The sequence below is a fragment of the Peromyscus leucopus genome, chromosome 23 (assembly GCF_004664715.2).
Source record: "Peromyscus leucopus breed LL Stock chromosome 23, UCI_PerLeu_2.1, whole genome shotgun sequence".
Taxonomy (NCBI): Eukaryota; Metazoa; Chordata; class Mammalia; order Rodentia; family Cricetidae; genus Peromyscus; species Peromyscus leucopus.
The window spans coordinates 5,701,552-5,728,785 of NC_051082.1; the positions used below are offsets into that span (position 1 = coordinate 5,701,552).

Consider the following 27,234-nt stretch of genomic DNA (forward strand, 5'->3'; position numbering starts at 1 on the left):
CTGAGGCCAGCCTGGTCCAGAGTTCCAGGACATCCAGGGCTGTTAAACAGAGAAACCTCGTCTTGAAAAAGGCCACATTCTGGCCTATGCAATAGACGAGAATGGAAATTGCTGGGCACAGAACAGAAATTCCATCCAATACTGGACGTGCTGGGGGTTCTGGGGGAAGGTGAATATCCACCCTCTAACCGGGCCCAAAGCAAAGAACGCCTTGGCTGTCATTCTCGGTTTTTTTATTGGTTCTGAGATCAAAGGGCTAGGCGAGCTGGGACGGGCGTAGAGCTCAGGAGGGCGCTGAAAGGCTCTGCCCCGGGGCAGACATGCTGTGTGGGGTCTGCTGGTGGGCTCCCTGGCCCACCCAGCCAGCAGCGGCTGGGCACATGGCACTTGGCGCCTTGCATGTCCTCTACCGGCTTTGGCACTGCGGCCTCCTCGCCGGCGGGCGCCCCCCTTTTTTCCAGTTGCAGGAGTTGTGAGTCTTTCACAGTGCGGAGGGGTGGGGGTCCGGGTGGGCACCTCCCCGGGGTGCAGGCAGGCCCCATCCGCCCGTTGCATCCTGGGCTCTCGGCATCTACTGCGGAGTGAGGCGAGCTCGGCTCTTCTCCCCGCCTGTGGGAGTTGGCAGTCCTGGAGAAGCCCTGGCGGCCTCAGCGGGACATCATCCGGACAAACTCTGGGAAGGGCACAGGAGCGGGTGGAGACAGACAGAGGCAGTCAGGAGCCAGCACAGAACACCAAGGAGCCGCCAAGGCCCCTCCGGATCGCCCCTGCTCCGAGGCTGCGCCGTCCGCCCCCCTCCACCCCGCGTCTTAGTGAGGCAGATCTGGGAAGGGCTACAAAGGCCAGAAAAGAGGAGGTTCAGTCTGCAGAAGAGGGAAGGGGTGTTCTGGGAAGAACGCCTCCTACTGGGTCTGGGAAAACGAATAGGGTTTCACTCAAGGGTGAGTGAGATGTCTTAGGAGGTAAAGGTGCTTGATGCAAAGCCTGAAGACCTGAGTTTGATCCCCAGGACCCACTTGATGGAAGAAAAAAAAAATACAAAAACAAAAACAAAAAAAAAAAAAAACAACTCCTGCAGGTTATCTTCTGACCTCCGTACTCACGCCATGGAACACGAACACACACACACACACATACACACACACACACTTTCTAGATAGATAGATAAATAGATAGATAGATAGATAGATGAAATTAAAACATTTCCCAAGTGGAAAATATAACAAAAGGCACCGGGCACAAAGAACAGCGTATTCACGGGATGGCCTCACAGGTTCACATATCTCGAGTATTTCAGAGTGGAGGAATGGTAGATGCTATGGCAGGGCTGTGGTCAGATGTCAGGGGCCTGAGGTCAGGTCAAGGAGTGTGGTCCTCAGAAAATAGCATGAGTGGGGAACAGACAGGTGGGGCAGACGGACACAAGGATGGATACATGTATGAACAGATGGGTATAAAATGGATGGGGAAATGTCTGAACAGACAGAGAGACCGATGGAATTATGGGTGGAAACACAGGCAGCGGGAAGTGTATGACTATATGGACAAAGTACAGAGGTGTGGGGGAACAGAGAGATGTGGGCAGGGACAAGATACTGAGATGTGTGCGCGGATGGATGGATGGATAGCGGAAGGAAGGGATGCATGAATGGATGGATGAATGCATGAATCAGTGGTTGTGCGGATGGCTTTGAGAGATGATGAAAAACCTAACAGGCATCCGGGCAGATGCAATGGACAGGTGATGGCCAAGTAGATGGAAGGAAGGCGAGGAGGAAGCGTGAGAGCTTGCCTTGGATTGGTGACGGCATGGGGCATGCGCAGTCAGGGCGCTCCCCAGCTGGCTTGTTTCTCACCCACTTTTAAGCCCCGCCTACCTTCAAAGTCCACTCGTCCATCTCCATTGAGGTCCACATCTCGGATAATCTCCTCTATGTCTCGGTGACCCACCTGATGGCCCAGGAGCTTCCTCATGGCCTCTCGAAGCTCACTGGTGCTTATCTCCCCATCGCCGTTGGTGTCGAACTGGAGAGGGTGAAGGGAGGGGAGCGGGCGGCGCGGATGGAGGGCAGACCTCAAGACTGAGCAGTGCCCCCCACCCCAGGGTTCCTTCTAGCCAAGTTCCCTCCCGTGGCCAGGGACCCAGGAACTTAGAACTCTTCATAGTCATCCTGAGCCTGGGATTCAGCCTGCCCACCCCTGCCTGTCGCCAGCTGCCACTCACCTCCCGAAAGGCATCTCTCAGTTCCTTTACACCAATCATATCGGCTGTCTCCGCCAGGAGCTTAGGTCCCATTAGTTCCACAAAGTCATCAAAATCCACATGGCCACCCACTGGAGCAGAAAGAAGGGAGTAGGTCATCCTCAACCTCCCCCACTGCCCATCTCTCTCCAAGCAACCTCCTTGGTCTCCTCTGTAGGAAGATTTCTCTGGTCCTGCCCGGGCCCTGCAGTCGGGACAAATCTCTCACCCATGGTCCCATAGTCTTTTATAAAATAATCACAGAGGCTTAATATTATTTATAACTGCTTGGCCATTAGCTCAGGCTTATTACTGACTAGCTCTTACACTTAACTTAACCCATAATTCTTACCTATGTTTAGCCATACGGCTTGTTTTTTTGTTTTTTTTTTTGTTTTTGTTTTTGTTTTTGTTTTTTTTTTAGCTGAGAATCGAACCCAGGGCCTTGCGTTTGCCATATGGCTTGTTACCTTTTCTCAGTTCTGCCTTCACATCTTGCTTCCTCTGTGTCTGGCTGGTGACTCCTGATTCAGCCTTCCTCTTCCCAGAATTCTCCTTGCCTGCTCACCCCACCTATACTTCCTGCCTGGCAACTGGCCCATCAGCGTTTTATTAAACCAGTGTACAAGGGCATTATCCCACAGCACTCCCCCATCTCCAGGCCTGGGGGGTGATCGAGAACAGTGAGGACAGACCACAGACAGGTGGCTCGTCAAACAATGACTGGAGGAGCGGCCAGGGAAAGGGAACAGTCAAAAAGTGGATAAAAAGGGAACAGGAATAGGAGAAAGAAGCATCGGGCCACGGAGCAGGGTGAAGAATTTCAGAGATGGAGAGGCCAAGACGCTCTTGGAAGAAGGCTAAAAGAGCTTTACTTTAGCTGTGCAGATACAAACTCAGCTTCCAAGGGACTCTCAGGAGGTGGAAGGAGACAGGGCTGCTGACTAGGACTTTCAGCAGGGACCAACTGCAGCATGAGGAAGAAATATGAGGCTGGAGGGATGAGGGCTGGGGGACTCCAGCATAGCATTTATTTGTGTATGTGTAATGTGCCTACTGTATGCAGGTGTATGTCCTTCTATAAAGGCCAGAGGTCAATGTCGGGCATGTTCCTCCATTGTTCCTACCAACATATATATATATTTCAAAACAGGGATTCTCTGTGTAGCTTTGGTGCCTGTCCTGGATCTCTCTCTGTAGACCAGGCTGGCCTCGAACTCACAGAGATCCACCTGGCTCTGCCTCCTGAGTGCTGGGATTAAAGGCGTGTGCCACCCACCACCGCCCAGCTCCTACCTTATTTTTGGAAGCAGGGTTTCTCACTAACTCGTGGCTCACTGATTCAGCTACAGTACTAGACCAGCAAGGCCCAACTAGCTCTCCCTCTCCAGTGCCGGAGTGATTGGTACATACTGCCTCACTGGCTCTCTCCCCAGTGCTGGTGGCCATGTCAGAGGAGCAGCAGATGGCAGTTGACATCAGGGTGTCACCCCACCAGGAGGCAACTCCCTGATGGTTGATGATAGGCAAGGCCCCGAGACCACAGACCCCGGAATGTCTTTTGCTTCTGCTCTGCCTTCACATGTTTGCTGCTGTTATCTTTCTCTGGTATCTGGCACGGTGTGAATGGGTGTGGGGAGACCCCCACTGCCTGTAATGTAGTGTGTTTATCTCATGAAAACATCTCACCCTACTGGGCATTTTTACCTGTGGCTTATTATGAAGATGATTTCCTCTTAAGCTGTACTGTCTAATTGATAATAATAATAATAATGTTAGTTTAAATAGAGTTTTGGTGATTAAATATATAAACAAGGGAGTGTCACACTGCTACAACACATGAGTTTCTATTGAGGAGCCATATAGACTGTGGCTTAGGTTAATGATTAAGAAAAACAATTGAGGGTTGGGGATTTAGCTCAGTGGCAGAGCACTTGCCTAGCAAGCACAAGGCCCTGGGTTCGATCCTCAGCTCAAAAAAAAAAAAAAAAAAAAAAAAAAAAAAAAAAAAAGAAAGAAAGAAAAACAATTGAGTCCCAGTTAGCCCAGCTGGCTTAAATTCTTTTAATCTTAATGTTGGGAGATGTGTTCACAGGTTTCAGTGCAACATAGCTTTGAAAATAACTTGAAGTTAGACTAAGATGTTTTTGTCAAATAGCTTTGAGGTGAAAAACCCAAGAAGACAATCTAAAGGTTTAGAAAGGCACGTAGTCAGGGAACAAGAACAATTATCGTTAGCTGATGTGCCTTTCTTCCTAGGACTGGTTGATGACCAAAGGTGATGATTAATTCCTTATACTCATTTCTGCCCTCGATCTCCTGTATATAAAAAACTATTGATGAGTGGGTATGCACCCTAAAGATTTAAAGTAGAGCTGACTGATTGTTTTTCATGTATAAAAGTTTAGGTTTGTGATTCCTTATAAGATTACCTTTTGCTGGGGTGTGGTGGCGCACACCTTTAATCCCAGCACTCGGGAGGCAGAAGCAGGAGGATCTCTGTGAGTTCGAGGCCAGCCTGGGCTACCAAGTGAGTTCCAGGAAAACACAGAGAAACCCTGTCTCGAAAAACCAAAAAAAAAAAAAAATTACCTTTCAATATAAGTAATAAAGTGATTGGTCCTCTCTTTGTAACTGCCAGTAAAAGAACACCTTGCTTGCTTACATTGTTAGTCTATAACAAATTGCTTGGGTATGAATGCACGTGGGTTCTTGGGGTAATTTATTTTCACCTGTAATATGTAAAATGTTTAATCATGAAGGGATATGGAAAACATGCTGGTTTTTACTTGTATTCATTGTAATCATTCACTTGAGAAATAAAATGTAACCACATTGCAATTCCTATATTCCTTGAAAAATTTTTTTGGGGTATATAAGCTGTAGAGAAAAAATATATAGTAGAAGAATAGAGAAGAATAAAGAAGGAAATCATCAAGAGAGTGTGTGGTGTCTTTTCCCTAACTCCCTCAGATAAAAAAGTCATAGTATGCTGACTCTGTAGGTTCCCTTTGAGCCCTGTGCTGGTGGGGACTGGCCCCCCAGGCAGTGAAACTCCAGCCATCATTACCACCATCATCATCATTGTCATCACATCACATCATCATCACCACCACCATCATCACCACCACCATCATCATCATCATCACCATCATCATCATCACCATAATCACATAATCACCATCATCATCATCATCACTACCATCACCACCACCACCACCATCATCATCATCATCATCACTACCATCAACACCATCACCATCACCACCACCACCATCATCATCATCATCACCACCACCATCACCACCACCACCACCATCATCATCACCATCACCACCACCACCATCATCATCATCATCACTACCATCAACACCATCACCACCACCACCACCACCACTATCACCATCATCATCATCACCACCACCACCACCATCATCATCATCATCGAGACAGAATCATATGTATTACAGGCTGGCCTCAAACTTGCTATGTAGCTGAGGGTGACCCTGAACTTCTTCTTTTTAAACATTTTTTTTAAAGATTTATTATTTTATTTTATGTGTATGAGTTTTTCACCTGCATGCATGTCTACACTCCATGTGCATGCCTGGAGCCCACAGAGCCAGAAGAAAGGGTCAGAGCCTTATGGAGTTACAGTTATAAGCCGCCGTGTGGGTTCTGGGAATCAAACTTGAGTTCTCTGGAAGAACTCCAGCCCCCATGTAGAACTGATCCTCTCTCTCCATGTCCCGAGTGCTGACTGTGGCAGTCTGTGTGTGTACCTGAGACAGGAAGATCCCTCTAGCCAAATCATATGCATTCCTGAGGACCAAACCCTGGCCTTTGAACATGCTAGACAAGCGCTCGACCAACTGAGCTACATCCTCTGCCTGCAGTGCCTATTCTGTATCAGCTTCTTGAGTGGGCTGACACTCACTCCATTGCCTCCTGCGGCAGCTGGTGTGAGTCTACCCCATGTGGGCCCCTTCCCTCCCCATGTCCCTCCCCTTCCTGCGCTTCCTTATTTAATAGATGCCTTGAACCCAGATCCCTGTTTCTGGAGAACCCATATAAAGACAGAGGACTTCATTATGCTAACGGCATCCCCTGACTTCTTACTGTGAGCCACGTTTTGGGCTGTTACTCACCTATACCATAACTCCTTTCTTTTTTTTCTTTCTTTCTTTATTACGTATACAGCATGTATGACTGCAGGCCAGAAGAGGGCGCCAGATCTCATTACAGGTGGTCGTAAGCCACCATGTGGTTGCTGGGAATTGAACTCAGGACCTCTGGAAGAGCAGTCAGTGCTCTTAACCGCTGAGCCATCTCTCCAGCACCCCATAACTCCTTTCTACTGTTTCATTACAACCCTGTTCACGTGGGAGGAAACTGAGGCTCAGAGGACGAGTGACCTGAACTGGACCACAGAGCTGGACACAGATGTTGGCCCCAGGCCTGTGTGACCCGGAGGACAGGGACTCACAGTTCATGTTGATCTGCTGGGACAGCTCAATGAGTTCCATCTCGGTGGGCATGTAGCCCATGGTACGCATGCAGTTCCCCAGGTCCCGGCAGTTGATGTAGCCGTCCTTGTCCTTGTCGAATTCTCGGAAGGCCTCTCGGAGCTCTGGGGAAGTGAGTAAGGGTAGATGTGGTCAGAGAGAGGACCCAAAGAACATCTCAGGCAAAGACGGCCCCGGGCCAGCACAGGAAGTAGACCCTGGAGTCCTCTAGGGCTCCTGCTTGCCCAGCACGTCCTGTTTTGTGCCAGGGACTCTTCCCACCAACACCTAGAGGCACATGGGTCTCCGTGAGTTCAAGGCTGGCCTACTGTTCTACACAGTGAGTTGCGAGACAGCCAGGACTGTGTAGAGAAACCCTGTCTCAAAATACCAAACCAGCTGGGCATGGTGGCTCACGCCTTTAGTCCCAGCACTCGGGAGGCAGAGGCCTGGGAGAATCTACGTGAGTTTGAGACCAGCCTGGTCTACAGAGCGAGTTCCAGAGCAGCCAGGGCTGCACAGTGCTGTGGATATTGCTGTTTATAAATAAAACACTGATGGCCAGTGACCAGACAGGAAGTATAGGCGGGACAAGGAGAGAGGAGAATTGGGGAAACAGGAAGAAGGAGGGAGAGACACTGCAGCCACCGCCAGGACAAGGAACATGTAAAGATGCCGGTAAGCCACCAGTCACGTGGCAAGGTATAGATTTATAAAAATGGGTTAATTTAAGATAAAAGAACAGTTAGCAAGAAGCCTGCCACGGCCATAGAGTTTATAAGTGATATAAAAGCGTCTGAGTGATTATTTTATAAGTGGATTGTGGGACTGCGGGGCTTGGTGGAACCTGGAGAGAAGCCCTCCAGCAACAGCACAGAGAAACTCTATCTCAGAAAACCAAAACCAAACCCAAACCCACCCACACCTTCCTGTGCAGCTGAACAGCCCTCTCCCCGGGGACTTGCCCTTACCTTCGATCTCTTCTGGTCGTAATGATCTGTCCTGAAACAAAAGAACATGTTGCATTAGCAGTGGCAAGGGGCCTAGAATTCACAACATGCCCATCCAGTGGGGGCCATCCAAGTGGCCGCAGGAGCTAGGTGGGGCGTGACAGGACCTGAGCAGAGGTCTCTCTGGACCTTGAGGGGGAAAGATGCAGTCCCCAAGTCTTAGAGTCACAGCGGAGTGTTGACAGAGGAACCCAACAGTCCCCACAGAAACCAGGCCACCAAAGCACTGCACCCTTCTCCAGACACAAGAAGAAGCTGGGAACAAAGCTGGACCAGAGGCAAAAACCTGTAAATAAAACAGGGCCGGGGGAAGTCACCACCCAAGGACACCAGGAGCAGCCAGGCATCAGAAGCCTACAGGGCAATGGAAAATGGGGGACCACAGGAGGAGAGCAGGCAGGGACCACATAGGCAGCCCCAGAAAGAGAAAGGGGGATTCAGGCTATGTGAGGAAGGGTTGGAGCTGTGTCCTGCATCCTGGGTACTGTCCCCACCTTTCCCAAATGTGACCCCCACGCCTATACCCTGCCCATTATAGGGACACAGCCTAGGACCTGGGGCTGCCGATGTCCCAAGCAACGAATCTGCAACCTCCAGCAGGGCCCATACCTCTACAGGGAACCATAGAAACTTGGCATTAAAACTAGTACCAGAGAAGTCTCCAAAGAGAAAATTTAGGGAAATCCGGGGAAGGGCCCTGATGGTGATAGCCGGCACCCCAGGCCTGCCAAGAAAGGAGGCAGGCAGGTACAGAAGAGATACAGGCGGGCATCCATGTTCCAGCTCTCTGCCTTCAGATGGGAAGAGTACGAGGCAGATCTGTGACCCCAAGGAGGCTCACGGCAGGGACAGAGACCCGGATCATTAACGCAGACGTATAGGAATGCTCTAGTGAGTGCGAGGCATCTCGGCTGTGCGCAAAGGTTTCGGTCAGTGGGGCCAAGAAGGATGGAGACAACGGGGCATGGAGACAAGGGCTCCCGGATACCGGCACCCGATCTGAGGATCCTGTCCAAAAGAAAGGGCTGTGCTGCCATTCAAAGTGTGCGTGAGTTTGGAATGAGCAGGCTACCGACTTCCCGGGTCCTCCCAGGGGGCATTTCCAGCTGAGGGCAAAGAGTTCCTTGCAGGGAGTGCCCTCTCCACGACAGTGATGCAAGGATTTTCCCTTAAAAGGCTGGCAGGGCGTCTGTGCCACAAGGGTCACCCCTGCTCCCAGACAGAGACCTGTGTTCCCGGACATTCTCGGGTGGCCAAAAGGACGCATTTCCACGTATCCTAGCACCAGCAAGTGAAAATAAGTGAAGAGCAGTCACCCCTTACTATCAGTGGGGGACTGATTCCAGAAACCCCAGGCATGCCAAAATCCAAAGACGCTCAAGTCCTTTACATAAAATGGCATGCTATTTGCATATAATTTACATCCCTCCTCTGGTACACTTCAAATCATCTCGAGATGACTTATTCTATTTATATGATGCAAATGCTATGCAAATAGTTGCCGTGTTGTATTGTTTAGAAAATGAGGACAAAAAAATAAGCTGGGTGTTTTTCAGTGCAGGTACCAGGCTTTATCTTTTACCCTAAAATTTTTTTCAAGATTTATTTTTATTTGATGTGTATGGGTGTTTTTCCTGTACGTGTACCTTCAGGCCTGGTGCCCTAAGAGGCCAGAAGAGGACATCAGATCCTCCGAAACTGGAGTTACAGACAGTTGTGAGCCTCTGCTGAGTTTTGGGAACTGAACCCAGGTCCTCTGCAAGGACAGCAAGAGCTCTTAACTACTGAGCTATCTCTCCAGCCCCAGAGGAAAGGGTTTTTTTTAACAATTTATTTGTGATGTGTTTGTGTGTGTGTGTGTGTGTGTGTAGGTCAAAAGATAACTTGCAGGAGTCAATTTTTGCCTTCGACCGTGTGAATTTGAGGGTTGAGCTCAGGTCATCAGACTTGGCAGCAAGCACCTTTACCATCTCAGCAGCCTCAGACGTCAGTTTTAAAAATACTGTTTCTTGCCAGGCAGTGGTGGAGCACGCCTTTAATCCCAGAGGCAGAGACAGGCAGATCTCCGAGTTCGAGGACAGCCTGGTCTACAGAGTGAGTTCCAGGACAGCCAGGGCTACACAGAGAAACCCTGTCTCGAAATAAAATTATTTCTTGATCTACTGTTGCTTGAATCCCCAAATGTGGGGCCCCAAGGAAACGGGGAACTGGATGTACGCATGTGTACACAAGTATGCAAAGTTTCCTCGGTGGGACAAGCTACTTCACTAGAATTGGGCCTCTCCCATCCCAGACCCTAGGCGGCTTGCCGCTCTTCCAGGCCGAGTTCTGCAGGTCTGGGGAGGGAGTGCCCACTGCAGACCCTTCCACTCTGTTGTGTTCCCAGATTCCAAGGAGAGGCAAAGTGAGGCCCTCACTGCCTCATGGTGAGCCTGCAACAGCAGCCCTGGTAGCTGCTCCCAGGCTCACTTAGTGGCCCCCCAACCCCAGGCAGGGCCGTGGAGGAACACGTGTTGTGTCTGGAGCAGTTTAGTTACACACTGATATATGCACTAATTCCGGGGGTTGGGGGGAGCAGGCAGCATTGGGAACATACATTGTTCCTCCCCAGTTTGTGCAGACAGAAGAAGCCCCCAGAACCTAGAGTCAGGCAGACCCAGGGGCAAAAGAGGTAGCTGCTGCCTCCTAGCTGAGGATCACTCCTGTTCATTAAGTAACATGAACTCCATCATGGCCTCCTCCTCTGTAACATGGCTCCATGCCAGTACCTACCTCCTAGGGCCTTGGTGGGCGTTCCTCAAGGCAAGCATTTAGCATCTGAAATTTAATCAGTGCAATCTACAAATATTTGTATCCATACCATCCTCATTACCCGCTTCTCTGTGACAACTCAGACACCTTAGGAGGCTGCTCAGTACAGTAGCCACACGTGGTTACTTACATTTGAACTGGAGGGCTGGGAACTGCAGGGCTGGGGCATAGTTCAGGATAGAAGACATGTTTTGCATAGACAAGACCCCAGCTCAATCCTCAGCAAAAACAGAGCTTTTAATTAAAATAAAATAAAAATTAATAATTCTGTTCATAGCCGGGTGGCGGTGGCGCACGCCTTTAATCCCAGCCCTCGGGAGGCAGAGCCAGGCAGATCTCTGTGAGTTCAAAGCCAGCCTGATCTACAGAGCGAGCTCCAGGACAGGCACCAAAACTACACCGAGAAACCCTGTCTCGAAAAAAACAAAACCAACAGCAACAACAAAAACAATTCTGTTCATTAGCTACATCCTTACAGGTCAACAGCCGCATGTGGTCAGTGGCTACCACACTGGATATCACAGTGTAGAATACCAGGAGAGCATCTGAGTACAGGAAATTGCTGGTTAGAGCACAGCAAGTGTAGAATTGGGCTGCCTGAGTTTGAATCCCACCTCTGACACCTGCTAGTGTGACCTCAGATGTGCTACTGCATCAGACTCGGTTTTCCCACGTGTGAAATGGGGCTTTTGTGAGGCAATTCACCAAGACACAGCATAGTATTGGCTTCCTCAGCATACTGAGGGCATGCTGTAAGGCACCCAAAGGATTGTATATGCTTATTTATTTATGTGTGTGCAGGTGTGTGTGTGTATGTGTGTGTGTGTGTGTGGTGTGTGTAGAGGTGGGTGTGTAGGTGTGTGTGCAGGGGTGTATGTGTAGGGGTGTGTGTGTAGGGGTGGGTGTGTAGGTGTATGTGCAGGGGTGTATGTGTATGGGTGTGTTTAGAGGTGTGTGTGCAGAGATGCATGTATAGGTGCATGTGTGTAGGGGTGGGTGTGCAAGTGTCTGTGTGCAGGTGTGTGTGTAGTGGTGCATGTGCCGGTATGTGTGTGCAGATGTGTGTGTAGGGGTGTGTATGTAGGGGTGTGTGTGTGTGCAGGGGTATGTGTGCTTGCATATGAGCAGTGTGCATGTGGAGAACAGGGGTCAACCTCAACCTTGGGTGTTGTTCCTTAATCTCCTACCGTTTTTTGTTAGTTTGCTTTTTTATGGGGTGTGTGCACACACATGAATGCAGGTGCCCTTGGAGGCCAGAAGATGACATCCGATCTCCACAGAGCTGGGGTTAGAGTCAGCTGTGAGCCTCCTGATGTGGGTACTGGGAACCGAACTCAGGTCCCCTGAAAGAGTAGTACCACTGAGCCACCTCACCAGCCTGTTCCCTGCCCCGTCCGCCTTAGGTTTTGAGACAAGGCCTCTCCCTGGGGCCTGTGGTTCACTGGTTCTCGGCTGGCGAGTGAGGCCCAGCTCTGGAGGCCCTGTCTCCGACTCCTCGGCACCCATCACCGTGCTCGGCACGTTAGTGGGTGACGGGAACTAAATCAATGCCGTCTCCCCAGCCTCTGCTCTTATGATTTTGTTTTAAAAACTTTTATTTACCGGCCGGGCTGCAGTGGCACACACCTTTAATCCCAGCACTCAGGAGGCAGAGGCAGGTGGATCTCTGTGAGTTCGAGGCCAGCCTGGTCTACAGAGCGAGATCCAGGACAGGCACCAAAATTGCACAGAGAAACCCTGTCTCAAAAAAAACAAAAACAAAACCCCCCCAAAACCTTATTTATTTACACTTTATTTACACTTATCTTATTTTTGTCTGAGGGTTTTGCCCGTATGAATATGTGTGTATGATGTACATGCCTGATGCCCATGGAGGTCAGAAGAGGGCATCAGATGCCCTGGGACTGGAGTCACAGATGGTTGTTAGCCACCAAGTGGGTGCTCGGAACCCAACTCAGGTCCTTGGGAAGAACAGCCAGTGCTCTTAACCATTAAGCCATCTTTCCAGCCCCCTGCTTGAATTATGTCTTACTGGTTGACACAAATGCACTTTGGAGCCATGAGTGGGAGACTTCAAGAATCAGATTCACAAGCCGGGTGTTTGAAGACGGGGCCTGCTGTGTAGAGAACCCCTTTTCTCCCCCAGCAACCCCTCACACCCTGTGAAGCCAGGATTGGCCGGCAGCACTGGGCCAACTTACGTACAGGTTGTCTGTTCTCGGCAAAACCCTTTCGAAGGAAAATGCAGGCGGGACCCAGCAGGTTGTGCATGACTGCGCAGTTCTGGGCCAGCATCATGAGCGGTCCCGGAAGCTCGCCGCCGCCGGTGGCCAGGCCCTCCTCACTTGTCTGCACCACCATGTAGCTGGTCTTCTCCTCCTGGCGCATCTTCAGCCAACACCAAGCAAACAAAAAGAGAGGTGAGGTGTCACCTCCCTGTTCATCTGGATCCTCCCAGCCCCGGCCTGGCTGGTGATTCTAGGAGATCCTTGAGAGTCACATGGCGAAGTTCTGAGAGCGTTAGCATGTACAAGGACAGTATATAATTGATCCAACAGATGGAGACTCCAATCCTTAGCTGAAAGAGTTGTCCCATGGAGCATTCTATAGATATGATGCTTGAAGTAGGGTGTTAATTGCGCACAGGCTCACACTCACGCATGCACGCATGCACGCGCGCGCGCGCGCGCGCGCGCGCACACACACACACACACGTATACACAGGGTGCATGCAGTTCAGAGAGCAGAGCACTTCCGCCCTCACTCCAAGTGCCTCACAGAACCACGTCCTTCCCCCAAGTGCTCCCAGTGTCTCAGCTCAACCCTCGGACCTACATTCTGTCTTCCCAGTTTCTCATGGATTCAGCCCCTGCCCCCGCTGGACCCTCCCCCCACATACACTGGAAGGCCCAGAGGGTGAGCAGAGCTGGTTACCCCGAGAATAGGCTCCTTGAGTCTGCTGACTAAAGGTCACAAAGGTAGATGCCATCGCTGACAAATGAGGCAGGTAGGCTGTGAGAGGTGAGGACGGTGTGTGTGTGTGTGGGGGGGGTGCTGTGTGCCCACGCTAAATGGGCGGCTCTATTTACTGCCCACAGGTGCCAAACCTGGTTGATAGCACCGGTAGGTCAGACAAGACCCACCTGTACCCGGATTCCACCTGCTTATGACAGCAGGACTGGGCAGTCTTCCAGCAATTTTCCTTGCCTACCCTCCCTCTTTCCCTGGCTGCATGCCCAGGCTGGCTTGGCCTGCTTGACCTCTAAGAGGCTGAGGCTGGGGCCTCGCCAGCTGACCGAATATAGCTGCGCTCTCAGGCCCCGGCCAGGCTTTCGTCCTCCCCACAGATTCCCACAGTTATAAAAAGTCAGCACTGCCCCACAGACCATCCCGGACCCAGACACAACATATGGCTGGACCCAGGCCTCCCAGCATGCCAGTGCCTCTCAAGAATCCAAGTCCCAGCCCTGCAAGGGACAGCCGCTCTTCAGTGTGGAAGTCTGTAGCAGAACGTCCCCAAGGACAGGCAGGGTAGCTGGACCCCCAAGAGAACTATCTGTCCGAGACACACAGGGCTGTATTCTCTCTGTCCCATCCAGCCCTCTTCCAACTAGCTGCCGCTAGCTGAGCAAAGGTCACGTGTAGACGGGGCAGCCCGTCCCAGAGGAACCTCTCTTCTCTTGTCCTCTCATGCTTCTCCCCAAAGCCCCTTCCAGACCTAGAGGGGGAGGAACAGGATGTCAGTTCCTCAAAGGAGACGCAATGTCTCCGACCAAGGCTCAAGGGGAGGTTGTAGGAAATCTCTGAACACAAGGGATGTCGGACAGACCAAGGCCCACTCCGGCTTGAATCTCGGCTCCATTCACTCATACCTCTGAACCTATGCTTGGAACTAGTAAAGAAAAGAGAGACTCTCCTTCTAAGAAGGAGTCCAAGAGAAGCCCGGGACTAGATGGGGGCGTGTGTGGGAGGGGGGCTAACTCCAGGAAGCAATCTTATTGGAGACGTTTGTGGAGAAGCAGACTTGCCGTTTCTGGCTGAATCTCACGCATGTTGGCTCAGGAGAAGCACAGTCCAAGAAGGAGGCGGCAGCAGGTGGTACAGGATCCGAAGAGGGTTTGATGTGCTGGCTCCGGACACCGTCTTGCCCGCTCTGTGACCTCGAGCGGCTCTGTTCATCCCCCGTGCCCCAGCATTCTCCGCACATGGTGTGTGTGTGTGTGTGTGTGTGTGTGTGTGTGTGTGTGTGTGTGTGTGATCATCTGTATCCGCAAGGTTCTGGTGAGGAACGAGTGAGCTGCTGCCTATAAAGTGCTCCGCACAGTGTTTAGAACACAGTAAGAGCCAAATAAATGAAGTTGCCGTGGTTACGGCGATGGTGATGATGATGATGACAAGGATGATGTTGGTAGAGCAAGTCAAGAGATGTTGGGTGCCTTCTGGCTCCAGAGGAAGTGGGGGAACATCTGCCAATCAGTCAAGAAATGAGAAGGATGGAGAGGAATTTGCTCCCACGAAGAAGGAACCAGCGGTGGCTGGGGAATTTCCACTGCCTCTCTTGATTATAACTCTGCCTGGCACCAAGTTGCCCCGGGAGGCAGCTATTCTTCCCCAGTCAGCCATGATGGCACCTGACAGGCTGGTCCTGCCCAGTTCAGGGCCTGAAGCAGGCTACCTATCCCCATGTCCAGCTCCTCGGCTTCCAGTCAAGAGGCTGAGCCAGGGGCCAATAATGTCTGGCCTGGAACCAGGAGAGGCCAGCCTATTAGGGAACACCATGACCTCTGGCTCCCTAACAATGCAAGCTGGCTGAGGGCACACAGGTCAAAACTCCCTCCTCTGCTCACAGCCAGGGAGAGTTTGAAGGGCACAGGCTTAATGAGATGGGAAGAGGACATTTCGCTGCACGGAGTAGGGAGCCGGACTAGGCAATCTCGAAGGTCATATTTGGGAATTCATGAATAACGTTTCTGGCAGCGGGAGAAAGAAAAAGCACACATAAAACACCAGCTCCGACTTTACACTGTGCAGGCTCAAAATCCCAGCTCTGCTTGCTAGCGACTGAGTGACCTCGGAAACCCTTATCTCGGAATCCAGCTCCCTTCCCTGCCAACTAGCCAAGAGGACTATTTGGTGGAAAAGAGCAAGTGAGATGGCAGATGTCTGATATGCTGCGAATAACCCAGAAAAAGAAATAACTCCTAAGATTTAAGATCACTTATCCCGTGGACCTTGACCCTCGCCGGCTGCATGCACCGTGGCTCGGTGGTAGAGGCGTGGGCTTAGCATGTACGAGAGGCTCTGGGTAACAAGCTCTGCCTGGGTACGGTGGCTCATGCCTATACGATAGTTCCAACCTGCTGCAGCTAAGCCAGGAGGATCTTGAGTTCCAGGCCAGCCTGGGCTACAGAGCAAGTTCCAGGCCAGCGTGGGCTACCGACAGAGGCCTCACCTCAAAAACAAAACAAAACAAATACAATAAACAAGCAGCAACAACCAAACAGGAATCCTGAGAGCAGTGGCGACCATCCCCATGTTCTCCGATTTTCTGCTCTACCCTGTATCTCTGATGACGATGAAATCTTAACATGTGTCCGGTACTACACACTTGGCATTGTGCACAGCACACAATCATTTTGAGCGTTAAATACTGGGGAATGGGTGTGGTGATGCACACGCTTGATCCTCGCACTTTGGAGGCAGAGTTAGGGGATCTTGAAGTCTGGGGCCAGCCTAGTTTACTTAGAGAATTCCAGGCCAGTCACGGCCACACAGTGAGACCTTGTCTAAAAAGAAAAAAGGAAAAGGAAGGAGTTAAGTTTTAGGAGGCAGCTGTATTGCCTCGCACCTGAAATCCCAGTACACAAGCTGCTGAGGCATAGCCTCCAGCATAAGCCCGTTTTCTAAAAGGCAGAACAAAACAACAACAACAAGAGGCCACACATCCGGCCTGGGGGATGTGTAAGACTCTGGGGTTGCTCCCCGTTAATACACACGCATTGGAAGAGGAAGGTAGACATTAGCACTCCTTATTGATGGATGGGCCAAGGAACTCAGTCGCAGAAAGTTCAGTAATTTGTCCAAGATCACATGGCCCGAAAGAGAAGACCTGTGTGCTCTGACTTAAATTCCGCTGTGCGGGGGAAGATGGTCGGATGAGGCAGAGGAGAGGGCTCGTTCTTCAATTCACCTCCCCAAGCAAATGTTAGGAGCCTTTGCGTCCCTGTTTGCCTGTGATCCTCTCTAACTCAGATCGGTGTCTGCCTCCCCAAATCGCCTCCCTAAGAGGCAGAAGCCTCCTCCAAGAGAAGGACCGACGACGATGAGGCACTGGGGATACACAATAGAAATGCCAGGCCTCCCAGCAATCCAAGTAACAGCGAAGATTAAATGGAATTTGATGTGAGCAGCTTAGCCGAATGAGGAGGGCAGCAGGCTAAAAAGCCCCAAGTGTCCTAAATTGAGAGGTCAGAAACCTAATGGGAAAGAGGGGATGGGATCTGAGTGAAGGCTCCATCAACCAATCCAAAAACCTTACACGAGTCACCCGACCCTCCAGTCCCCGCCTCCTCAATTGGCAATCATTTCTTATTTGGAAAATGAAAATCCGGGAGGCAGATATCTTTATCAGTCATGTCTTCTTTGACGCATGAGTCTATGACCTGACTGCAGAGGGCTGGCGATCTAGGCAAAGCCCACCTGAAAGGAACCCGCTGCAGATGCGACCCAGACCTTCCTAAGGACGACAGAGGGGAGAACCCTCGCTCCCCCAAAGGAATTCTTGCAAAAGAATATTGTCCTAGCATATAAGCAACTCACTTATCCACTCAGGAAAGTGACACTCAGGTACACTCCTGACCCACGTATCTCTTGGGCACGCTACTTCTCAAAAGAAGCCACCCTGGTCCCTGAGACCTGGTCCTTTGACACACTCACACCTGACTCAAGAAAGGTTGTGGATAGAAGCAAAAGGAGAAATGTGCTTGGTTAATGGGGTTCCTTCAAGCCCCCCAGTTTTTGAAGGCTTAGAGAGTACCAGCAAAGAGCACAGACCCCCTACGGGCCCCCAGGCCTGCTCCTGGAGGATGTCTGATTCTTTAAGGCTCTACACTGACAGCCTATGAATCCACACTTTCATGTTACACCCCAGAAGTCCCAAAGTCACATGATTTCTTTCCTAGCTCTTGCGTGAATCCCAAATATGGCCTTCCCAGACCCTGCCGCCCCTCAACCCCCACCCAAGGCAGCTTTAAGCCCTAACTTTGGTTCAGAGCCTGCCTAGGACGCAAGAATCTGCTGAGGGAAGGTACCTTGAAGTTAGAACGGGGACACAACCTTGGGCAGACACCCTAGAAAGATGCCCACCCACTCCATGCCGTCTGGGGGCAGGCAGCAAGCTGCCCCCCGACCCCGGCAACCAGGACTTGGGCGCCCCGCAAACATACCTTTCTCGAGAGGTTTCTCAGCGGGGACTTGACACAGTTGCCCATCCTACACTGACGCAGCCCCTCTGGCGATCTCTGGGTCCATGAAGGAGGCTCCTGGGGGGCCAGGAGACCTCAGTCTGGGTCACTGCCAACCCCAGCGTTTCTCTGCCTGCGTCGCTCTTCCTCCAGGACAGAGCTGAGCCCGAGCGCGCGCGTGCTCGCCTGCCTGCTCCTGCTGATTTTTTTTTTTCTTTCCTGGTGGTTTGTATGTGTGTTTGTGTATCTAGGTTTAACTTTCTTAAGGAGACAAAGGCAGAAGAGTGCGTGGCACCGGAAAAAAAAAATCCCCTGGAGAGTTGATGGCAGAGGGCACTGGCGCTGGGAAGCCTTTCGGATCATCAACATCAGATTAGCCCGAGTCCCTTCTCTGCTTCTCTCTCTCTCCCCTTCCCTCAGCCCCTCCTTTCCACGCCGCCAAATATGCAGGGAGATTGCCTTGGGGAGGGGGACCCAAGGTGGCAGCTGCAGCTGGGAATTAGGCCAGCAGATCCAGAAGGGAAAGCTGGCTAGTTTGGACCCCCAAAGCCAGGGTGCCTCACAGCTTGCAAAGCTATCTTCGCACAAACACACACACACCACACCACACACACACACCACACACACACACACACACACACACACACACACACACACACACACCACACATGCATGCACACACAGGACCCCAGGGAGATGTATGCCTCTTCTGAAGAGCAGTGAGCCGGGCAAGCATGCTTCATCAGCCACTGGCACTTCCAGCTGGATGGACAGCGAGGTGGTTTTCGGTTGAGGGCCTGGGAGATCTTGTGACGTCTCTATTACGCTCCATTTTTCACACTTGCCTCATCGTTGACATGGGATGAGGCTCCAGGGCTGGCAGCAGCTGAACCCACAGCTGTAATCACCTCTTTCCTTCTGCTCTCTTTGCTCCGTAAAAGCTCCCTGACCCTTGGGAAGGCAAGAGATGGCCCTGAGGGGGGCGGGATGGAGGCGGTGCTGGCACAGAGGACGCGACCAAGGTCTCTCTGGTCCTCCTCATCCTCTGCCTAATCCTGACCGAGGGTCTTTCACTGGCTTCGTTGGAGTGCAGAACAGGGAGGCTGGTCTTTTGGAAATGATCCTCGAAGACCCACAGCTGCTGGGACTTTACAAATGACTGGATATTCCTCATCCCTCCACCTTCTTGCTTTGGCATGAGAATTCTTCCCAAGCCTCGGATGTTGGAGAGCGGCGATTGTGGCCGGTACCCAGGGATTCCTGTTTCCTTGCATCCAGCTTTGCCCCCAGCAGGGGGCGCCAGAGATAGCCCAGGAGGTTGACCCACGCCCAGGCCCTTGATGCAATCACAGACTTCAGCCCAGACGGCTTCCTCTCCTGGGGACTTGTGTCCTGTTTGGGTGTCTGGTCAGAAATCTCATTAGAGAAGATGACTGGGTGAACTGCCCAGTGGGTGGCACAGACTCCCTCCTAGGAGGCTGAAAGGGAGGCCGCTGGCTAGTTCACCGTGGCTGCGGTGCTGTGTGCCGGGGCTGTCCAGGGAATGGTATCACTAAGGCAGTTTCTTGGTGCCTAGCCTGTGCCCTACTCCAGGGGGAGGGGGAGAAGGGGGGAGGCCACTCCCCGAGGACAAAAGGAGGAGCCCGAGTGGGAACAGCTAAAGGGCAGGAAGGAGGGTAAAGATGCCGGGAAGGGAGGAACAGGCAGCTAACAGAAATGCAAAAACCCAGGAAGGAAGCACTCGGCCGGACCAGGGGTCAGGTTCCGTGGCCTCTGATGAGTGGGAAAGGATCTGGGGTCTGAGGTGGAGGCTCGGCTCTGCCTGTGATCCCCTTCCATCCCTGAGCTTCGGTTTCCTCCGTTAGAAAAGGGGACTTTCCCTGTCTGGCTAATATAGTGCGTACAGGAAAGCCTGTGGTACATAATAGGCACTGATAAGTAATTATTCAAGTGGACGAGGGAAGTATCGTTTGCCCAGCGTTTATGCGCCGGGTGCTGAGCTTGGCTCCGCGAACCAGGAGGAGGGACGGCCGGAGCTGACATCCTAGCTGGTGGGCAAGAGGTCGTGAGGAGCACGGCTCTTTACCCCAGTTAAGACAACCGCTAAGACAGAGACCCACACACCCTGATGAACGACGCTTAGTCCGGGGAGATAGCGAGAGGCTTGCCAACAGAACCTAGAAAAGGAGACATGGGCTACACTGGGTAATAAATAAATAGTGTTTCCTGTAAAACCTAGGAGACAGATTGTCTGGACTACTCTCTAGCCCGGGCTGGCCTCGAACTTATGGAGGAGACTCCTGCCTCTGCCTCCCAGGTGCAGGTGTATAGGTGTGCACCACCATGCCTGGCTTGTCAACTCTTTTTGTTTGTTAATTTTTTATTTGTTTTATTTTTGTTGTTTCGAGACAGGATTTCTCTGTGAAACTGCCCTAGCTGCCCTGGAACTCGCTCTGTAGCCCAGGCTGGCCTCGAACTCACAGAGATCCTCCTGCCTCTGCCTCCCGAGGGCTGGGATCAACAAAGGCGGGCGCCACCACCGCCGCGGCTTGTTTGTTAATTTTTAAAATCACGTTTATTGATTTGTGTGAGGAGAGGCAGTGTGTGGGAGCCAGAAGAGAACTTTTTGGACTCAACTTTCTCTTTCTGCCTCGAGGATCCTGAGTTTTGAACCCCGACCGTCACACTTGGCGGCAAGCACCTTTACCTGCTGAGACCCACATTGGCCTGGAGCTCAAGATGTCGTTGATTATGACCTTGACATGACCTCGTACCCTGGACCCTTCTATAGCTCCCTCTCTGTGCGCCGTCACACTCAGCTATAAATTCTTTCCAGCCAGCAGCAGGGCTGAGGTTGGGCCTCGGGTCTGACTAGATGGAGAGAAAAGTGCAGACTAAGGTGGGTTCTCAGCCCTGGCCGTTGGAACCTGCTCTGCAATCCCTGCTCAGTGGGTGTAGGTGGTTCTCAGAGCACCGAGGCTGTCTACTCTACTCCCTCGGGAACTCTAAGTGGCCTTTAAGACCCACTGAGAGGGCCTGGAGAGAGGACTCAGTGGTTAAGTGCACTGGCTGTTCTTGCAGAGGACCCGGGCTTGGTTCCCAGCACCCACGTGGCTGCTCACAATCCTCTGGAACTCCAGGTCCAGAGGATCCGATGTCCCTCTTCTGAGCCCTGAAGGCACCAGGCACACATGTGGTACACATATGTGCCTGCGGGGGGAAAATACTCATACACATAAAATAAAAATAAGTAAATCTTAACCAGGCGGTGTGGTGGCGCACACCTTTAATCCCAGCACTTGGGAGGCAGAGCCAGGCAGATCTCTGTGAGTTCGAGGCCAGCCTGGGCTACCAAGTGAGTTCCAGGAAAGGCACAAAGCTACACAGAGAAACCCTGTCTCGAAAAACCAAAAAAAAAAAAAAAAAAAAAAAGTAAATCTTAAAAAAAGGAAAAAGATAAAGATAAAAGATGCACGGAGAAAGGGGTCCGAGCTTGGAATGCAGAGGCAGAAGGACCTGGGGCGGACCGGATTCACACCGGACTTTGGGGGGTCTCAGGCTCACTCAGAGCACGAAACAATACTTACACAAGCCCCCCCCCCACCCCGAACACACACCACCACCACTGTCTGGCCCCTGAAAACTGTCCCTTCCTCTGCCTAGCATCTGTCTTAAAGGGCTAGGTGCAGCCTCCACTCAGTGTCTTCTTAGCCCTGGTGACTCCTGCCCCCTGCAGGCCAATCCCAGCCATAGCAGGTGCCGGCGACCTTGGACAATGCCTCTGTCCTTGGAAACAGGAGGCAGACTACGGCAAAACCAACCAAACACCTAACGGAAGCCCACTCTGGGGGTGCTCAGTGGATCAGAGTGCTTCCTGATGAGTCTCACAAACCCCAGCTGGATCCCTGGGACCCACATGGTGGAAAGAATCATCTGAAAGTTGTCTTCTGACCTATACACACGCGCGCACACACACGTGCAGATACACATACAGGAGGATGCACACATACAAATACACACACACATGCACATACACATGCACACAATATATGCACACACATACATACACACATATACGCACACATGCACAGTAGCACACATACACACATACTTTATGTATTCATTTTTGCTTTTTGTTCAGTCAGGGTTTCTCTGTGCAGCCCTGGCTGGCCTGGAACTCGATATGTAGACCAGGCTGGCCTCAAACTCACAGAGATCCACCTGCCTCTGCCTCCCAAGTGCTGGGATTAAAGGTGTGCGCCACCACACCTGGAATACACACATTTTAAGTAAGTAAATGTAAAAAAATTTGAAGTCCATTCTGCTTTGGGGTAAGAATAGGGCTGACACTAGCTTGGGGTTTAAGGTCAGCTAGGGGTCCAGGGGGGCCAGATCTGGGGTTTTAGAGCCTCCTTAAACTGAACTGGGTTGGCAGAGGGCAGGAGGAGGCACGAATGGCTTGACCTTCCCTAGAAAATGCAGCCTGGCTGAAGGTTGGGGGGGGGGCTTCCTCTGAGAAGCGAAGAGCACCTTGTACCCCCATTTTTTTCATCCATCAATAAAATGGCCTCTGGAGCCACACTTTGAACTCTGGAATGAAATAATAGGATGAGAGGGATGAGCTCATCACTGGTTATCCCTGATTAGCAGGGAGACTGGCCCTGGGTCTTGATCAGCTCTGTCAGCAGCAAATGAACTTGGGTGGCACCCTAGTGCCAGGACCCTCAGGGTGGAAGCTCGGGTACAGCATGGCGGTCCTCTGTGGACACTCCTGACAACTTCCCTCCCGGCCAGCACGGTGCCACTCAGGTGGCAGGTGTTACGGTTTGTTGACTATATGACCTCTGGCAGGCACCGCCCTCTCCAGCACCTGTGTCCTCATTTCTAAAATGGGGGAGGACAATGCCAACCCTCCCAGGTTGCTGTGGCGATAACGAGGACAGACTCTGATCATGGTGCAGGGGGCTCTGGACCGAGGTCTTGAGTACCCCCAGTGGTCACTGGAAACAGCTGGAGGCAGACGCAGACACCCAGACGTCCCAGAAGATGCTCATCCAACGGACTAAGCCACGTCTATCATCCATGATGGATACACACCACAAGCTGGCCTTCTCTTCCTTCATCCCCGGGCCCCAGAGGGGAGCTGGTGGGGCAGGAATGATACTTCACAGGCCTTCAAAACACAGGCTTGGTGCGGATGAACCCATAAGACCCAAACCATCATGACCTTGGCCGAACTCTTCATCCGGACCACGGGAACTAGGAGCCCTACATAGCCTAGACACAGGTGATATTAGTCACTCGTCCATTCATGGACACTGTGATCCCTTTACATGTTGGATGGACACTGGGCTGGTCGCGCCTGCCAGCCCCCCACCCCCACCCCAGATCGAGAGAGAGGTTTCTCTAGGATGGGACCAGAGCTGTGGGGTTTATTTGCATCCGTCTCTTCTCAAGCTGAGTGCTCGAGCAGAAGGTTTGTTTGTTCATAATGTGTCTCCTGAGACCCAAAGCCCCATATCACGCTTAACGGAGGAGGTCACTTCTCACACCACAGAGTCTGCCTAGGCGGCTGGGTGACACCGTCCTTAGCCGGCAGAACCAGGGACAGTCCACTGACATTGAGCTCTGGGTCCTTTAAAGCCCTTCTTCACGCGGCGCGGAGGCCGCTTCCCTTACACAGCACTTATTCAGACAACGCTCTTTTAATGACTATTAATGAGAGCAGCCCCATTAATGCAGGCTGCTCTCTAGCCAGCACTCACTGTGAGTCGGGCCTCTGATAGCCTTAATTCTGTGTGAGCCTCGTCAAGACCCTGCAAGGTACTTTTTCCCCCGGTCTCATTTCTGGATGAAGAAGCCAAGGCCATGGAGAGAAAATGCTGCCAAGGTCATAAATACACCAAGTGACAGAGGCAGGGTTGGAAGCCAGAGCTCTAGTACCTTCTCAGCCACCATACCCACACCTCAGCCTCAAAGCCACACTGTCTCCCTGCAGACAGCAAAGATGCCCCAGCTTGTCACGGGAGGAATCTTAATTCTCATTTCCCAAAGTCTATCTGGATACCTCTAGTATGCCTAATCCCGGCTCTCTCTGCCGCTGTTACCAAGAAAAAAGAAACGCATCCTCGGAGTTCATCGTCATCAACAAGAACAGTAATAATACCAGACACAGATACAGCCTTAGCTCTGTACCACGAAATGGTCTGAGCTCTGCACACGTGCCCGCATAAATCATCTGACCTCCCCAGTTCTCCTTGAGACACTATGATTGATTTCTATTTTTTCAAGTAAATAAAAAGCCTTGATGAAATAAAGCAATCCACCTGAGGCCCAACATAAAATAAGTTAAGAGGCATGAACCAAATATGTTTTGCCCTAAGCAGATCCATCTGAAAATTTCTGTATTCGGGGCCGCATTTGGCTGTCCCTCAGCCCCCATCCTGTCTCTAATGCAGAAAAGAGACAGTAAGGAAAGACTAATTCCTTTATGTCCCAGGAGACTCGAGGCTCTGACACAGTAACTCCAGACCGGTTCTGTCGTCCCAGGTCGCTGCTGATCGCCGCTGTTCACACGGATGCCTGGGAGGTGTCACCAGGAAACTCAAATTGAATGTGCTGGGGGTGGGGGCGGGGGTGGGAGTCTGCAGCTCCGTGAGGCCGGAGCCTCCAGAGGGAGGTAGTAAATATTTCATGGGACCTTCCAGCTGCTCCTGACTCAAGTGACCCTGTGACATTTCAGAACGTGGGGCTGGAGAAGAGTCTCCATTTAATGACTGGGAAGTCGGAAGACTGGAGGAGCGGGGTGCTGGAAGGCTCTGAGCCCAGAGAGGGCCTGTGTGGGCACATTCTGCAAGAGCAGGGAGCCGGGGTCCTTTTCCCAGATCACCGGCAAAACTGAGTCATCAGTCTGTGACTGGGCACCTTCCAAACTGCTAGGTCATGGAGCTCCAAAACAGCCCAAATCTTGGCTGTCTTTCCCACCGCTCTCTTCCTACCTAGTGTACCACCAATGCCCGGGCGCAGGAGGTATTCATAAATGCGTGGCACCTGAGTGGCTCGAAATCACCCGCTAACAACGTAGTATTTGGGTCACAACCCAGCCCAGACCCACAGATCGGTCCTAACATGCTACGGTTCCGAGACACTGCAGTGAACATTTTTCCCTCGGCATGTAGCCAAGCTAACTCTCTCAGGGCTCTGCATCCAGACCTCTACTCCTGAGCACCGGTGCGAGTTCGCTGAGAGAACCGCTAACGAGGGCTCCCTGCCGGAACAAAGCCGCGCGCCGCTGGCCCTGTCACACCATCTCAGCAGTCCCGTGCATCCCGAACCCACGTGCAGCCGCCTTCATGACAGAGCCCCACCCGCATAAGCCACCGCAGAGTAGTATTTTGAAAAGGAACGAGCAGATCTGAAGCAGCACACACACGCGCGGCCTCCTCCTTGTAGTGCTGATCCAGCACAGCCAGCCTCGAGCCTGAGGTAGTTTCCTTGCACCAGATCCTACCACAGGAACGCTGAGACCCCCCCCGCCCCCCCCCCCCCCGAGTCTGAAACCATGCCAGCATCCGGATTGAGCCTCTGCAGAACTGACCGCCGCGAGTTCGATTCAATGAACAGACTCGGAACCAGTGGAAAGCTTGGCTTTGCTCAGAAGTTCACAGGCTCCTAGGACACAAGCCCACACTGTAGCCTTGAACTGGATGGAGGGTGAAGCTGTTTGTAAATGCCCGGCTGACTGGAATCCTCGCGGGCAAAGGTGTGGGTGAAATTAAAGAGGTCTCTGGTGACCCTCGGTGGCCTCCCTGGCCCTAGAATGCACACCAACTCAGGCTTGTGTTTTCTGGGTCTTATCCCACAACTGCCTTACTGACATCCAGATGGCATCCCTAGAATGCCATCCTCCTTAACACGCTCCAAAGTTCCAGATGGAGCTGTACCTCTGGACAGACCCTCCACGCCTGCCCAGGCATCTCTTCTCCTCCCCATTTTTCCAATCCCCTAACTTTTCTCAGACCTTTGAGGACACTCTGGGTAACGGCTAGCGTCACACATCTACAAGCAAGTCCCTGTACTCCCAGGCCCTCCTCCCCTTTGCCTACCAGACCCCAAGCCCTTCGCTCCCTTGGGTAGCCAGAGGCCAGAGGAGCGGGTTTGGCACCGCCTCCTCCAAGCACCGCTCACGACCCAGGGAAATCTCCGGGAGGATTGCGGAGGTCGCTCCTGCAGGTGCCAGGCAGACTCGGCTGAGTGATGCCCAGGAAGAGGCCCGGAGTGTGGACAGCGCATAGGGTGCTGAATCAGACACGGGGGTGGAGGAGCACCAGGGCCGCGGGAGGACAAGATGAGTCGTGGTGCGCCCCGACCGGGCAGAGCGAGCAGGGCCAGGGACGCGCCGCCGCCGTAGGGTCCCGAGCGCCGGTGCCCCGAGCGCGGGCGAGGGGCGCGGCCCTTACCTGGCCGAAGGCGGAGCTGAGCATGGGGTGCAGCCGGTGGAGGAACGGGTCCGCCTCGGGGGCACCGGTGGGAGCCGGGTCCCCGCGACCCCGCGATCGCAGGGACCCCCGTAGACCGAGCGCCGGCGCCAGCCCCCGTTCCTCCCCATCGCTCCCGCGGGCTGGCGGCAGCGTCTCCCGGGGCCTGCAGTGCGCCTGGGGCAGCCCACGCCGGCTCCCGCGCGCGCCCTCGTCGCGCGGCACGGGCCGGCACAGGGGCCTCCGCGAGCTCGGATCCCCGCACGGTGGCGGCGAGCTGGGGCAGGGACCGGTCAGTCGGCGGCCACGCAGCGCGGGGTCCCGTGCAGAGCCGTGGCGGGGAGCCCGGCTGCCCCCGCTCGCCGCCGCCGCCTTGAGCAGCGACGTCTTGGACTCGCTCTTGGCGATGTGCGAGCTCATCGCGGCGGGGCCCGCGCTCGCATGGCCCGGCGGGGGTGGTGCGGGGCCCCCGGAGGGCAGGGAGCGGGCCGCCCGGCGGGAGCCGAGCCCGAGGACGCGCTGCAGGCGGGCGCCGTCCCCCGGCCGCTTAAATGCGGCCCCGTCGCCGCCGCCCATGTGACAGCGCAGCCTCTGCGCCCGGAGCCCGGAGCTCCCGGCGGCCGGCGTTGCGGATCTGGGGGGGTAGCCTGCTGTCCCCCGAGAGCCCACCCCCTGCTCTCCCGCGGCCCAGGTGCCGCTGCGCCCCGCCCCTCGCCCCGCCCCGCG

General features: G+C 52.9%; 1 protein-coding gene across 2 annotated transcripts; it reads right to left on the reverse strand.

Annotated features, from left to right (window-relative positions):
- Positions 1–218: 218 nt before the first annotated feature.
- Positions 219–27,213, reverse strand: Cabp1 (calcium binding protein 1). Of its 2 annotated transcripts, XM_028854755.2 has the most exons (7): positions 18,014–20,343; positions 12,774–12,956; positions 7,719–7,749; positions 6,729–6,872; positions 2,225–2,334; positions 1,878–2,025; positions 219–673 (listed from the first exon to the last, which is right to left on the reverse strand). In XM_028854755.2, the coding sequence occupies exons 1-7, from the start codon at positions 18,056–18,058 to the stop codon at positions 648–650; spliced, it is 687 nt and encodes a 228-aa protein (XP_028710588.1). In that variant the 5' UTR covers positions 18,059–20,343; the 3' UTR covers positions 219–647. The 2 variants fall into 2 exon arrangements, with proteins under 2 accessions (XP_028710588.1, XP_028710587.1); XM_028854754.1 differs by lacking the exons at positions 12,774–12,956; positions 18,014–20,343 and adding an exon at positions 26,491–27,213.
- Between the last annotated feature and the right edge of the window lie 21 nt (positions 27,214–27,234).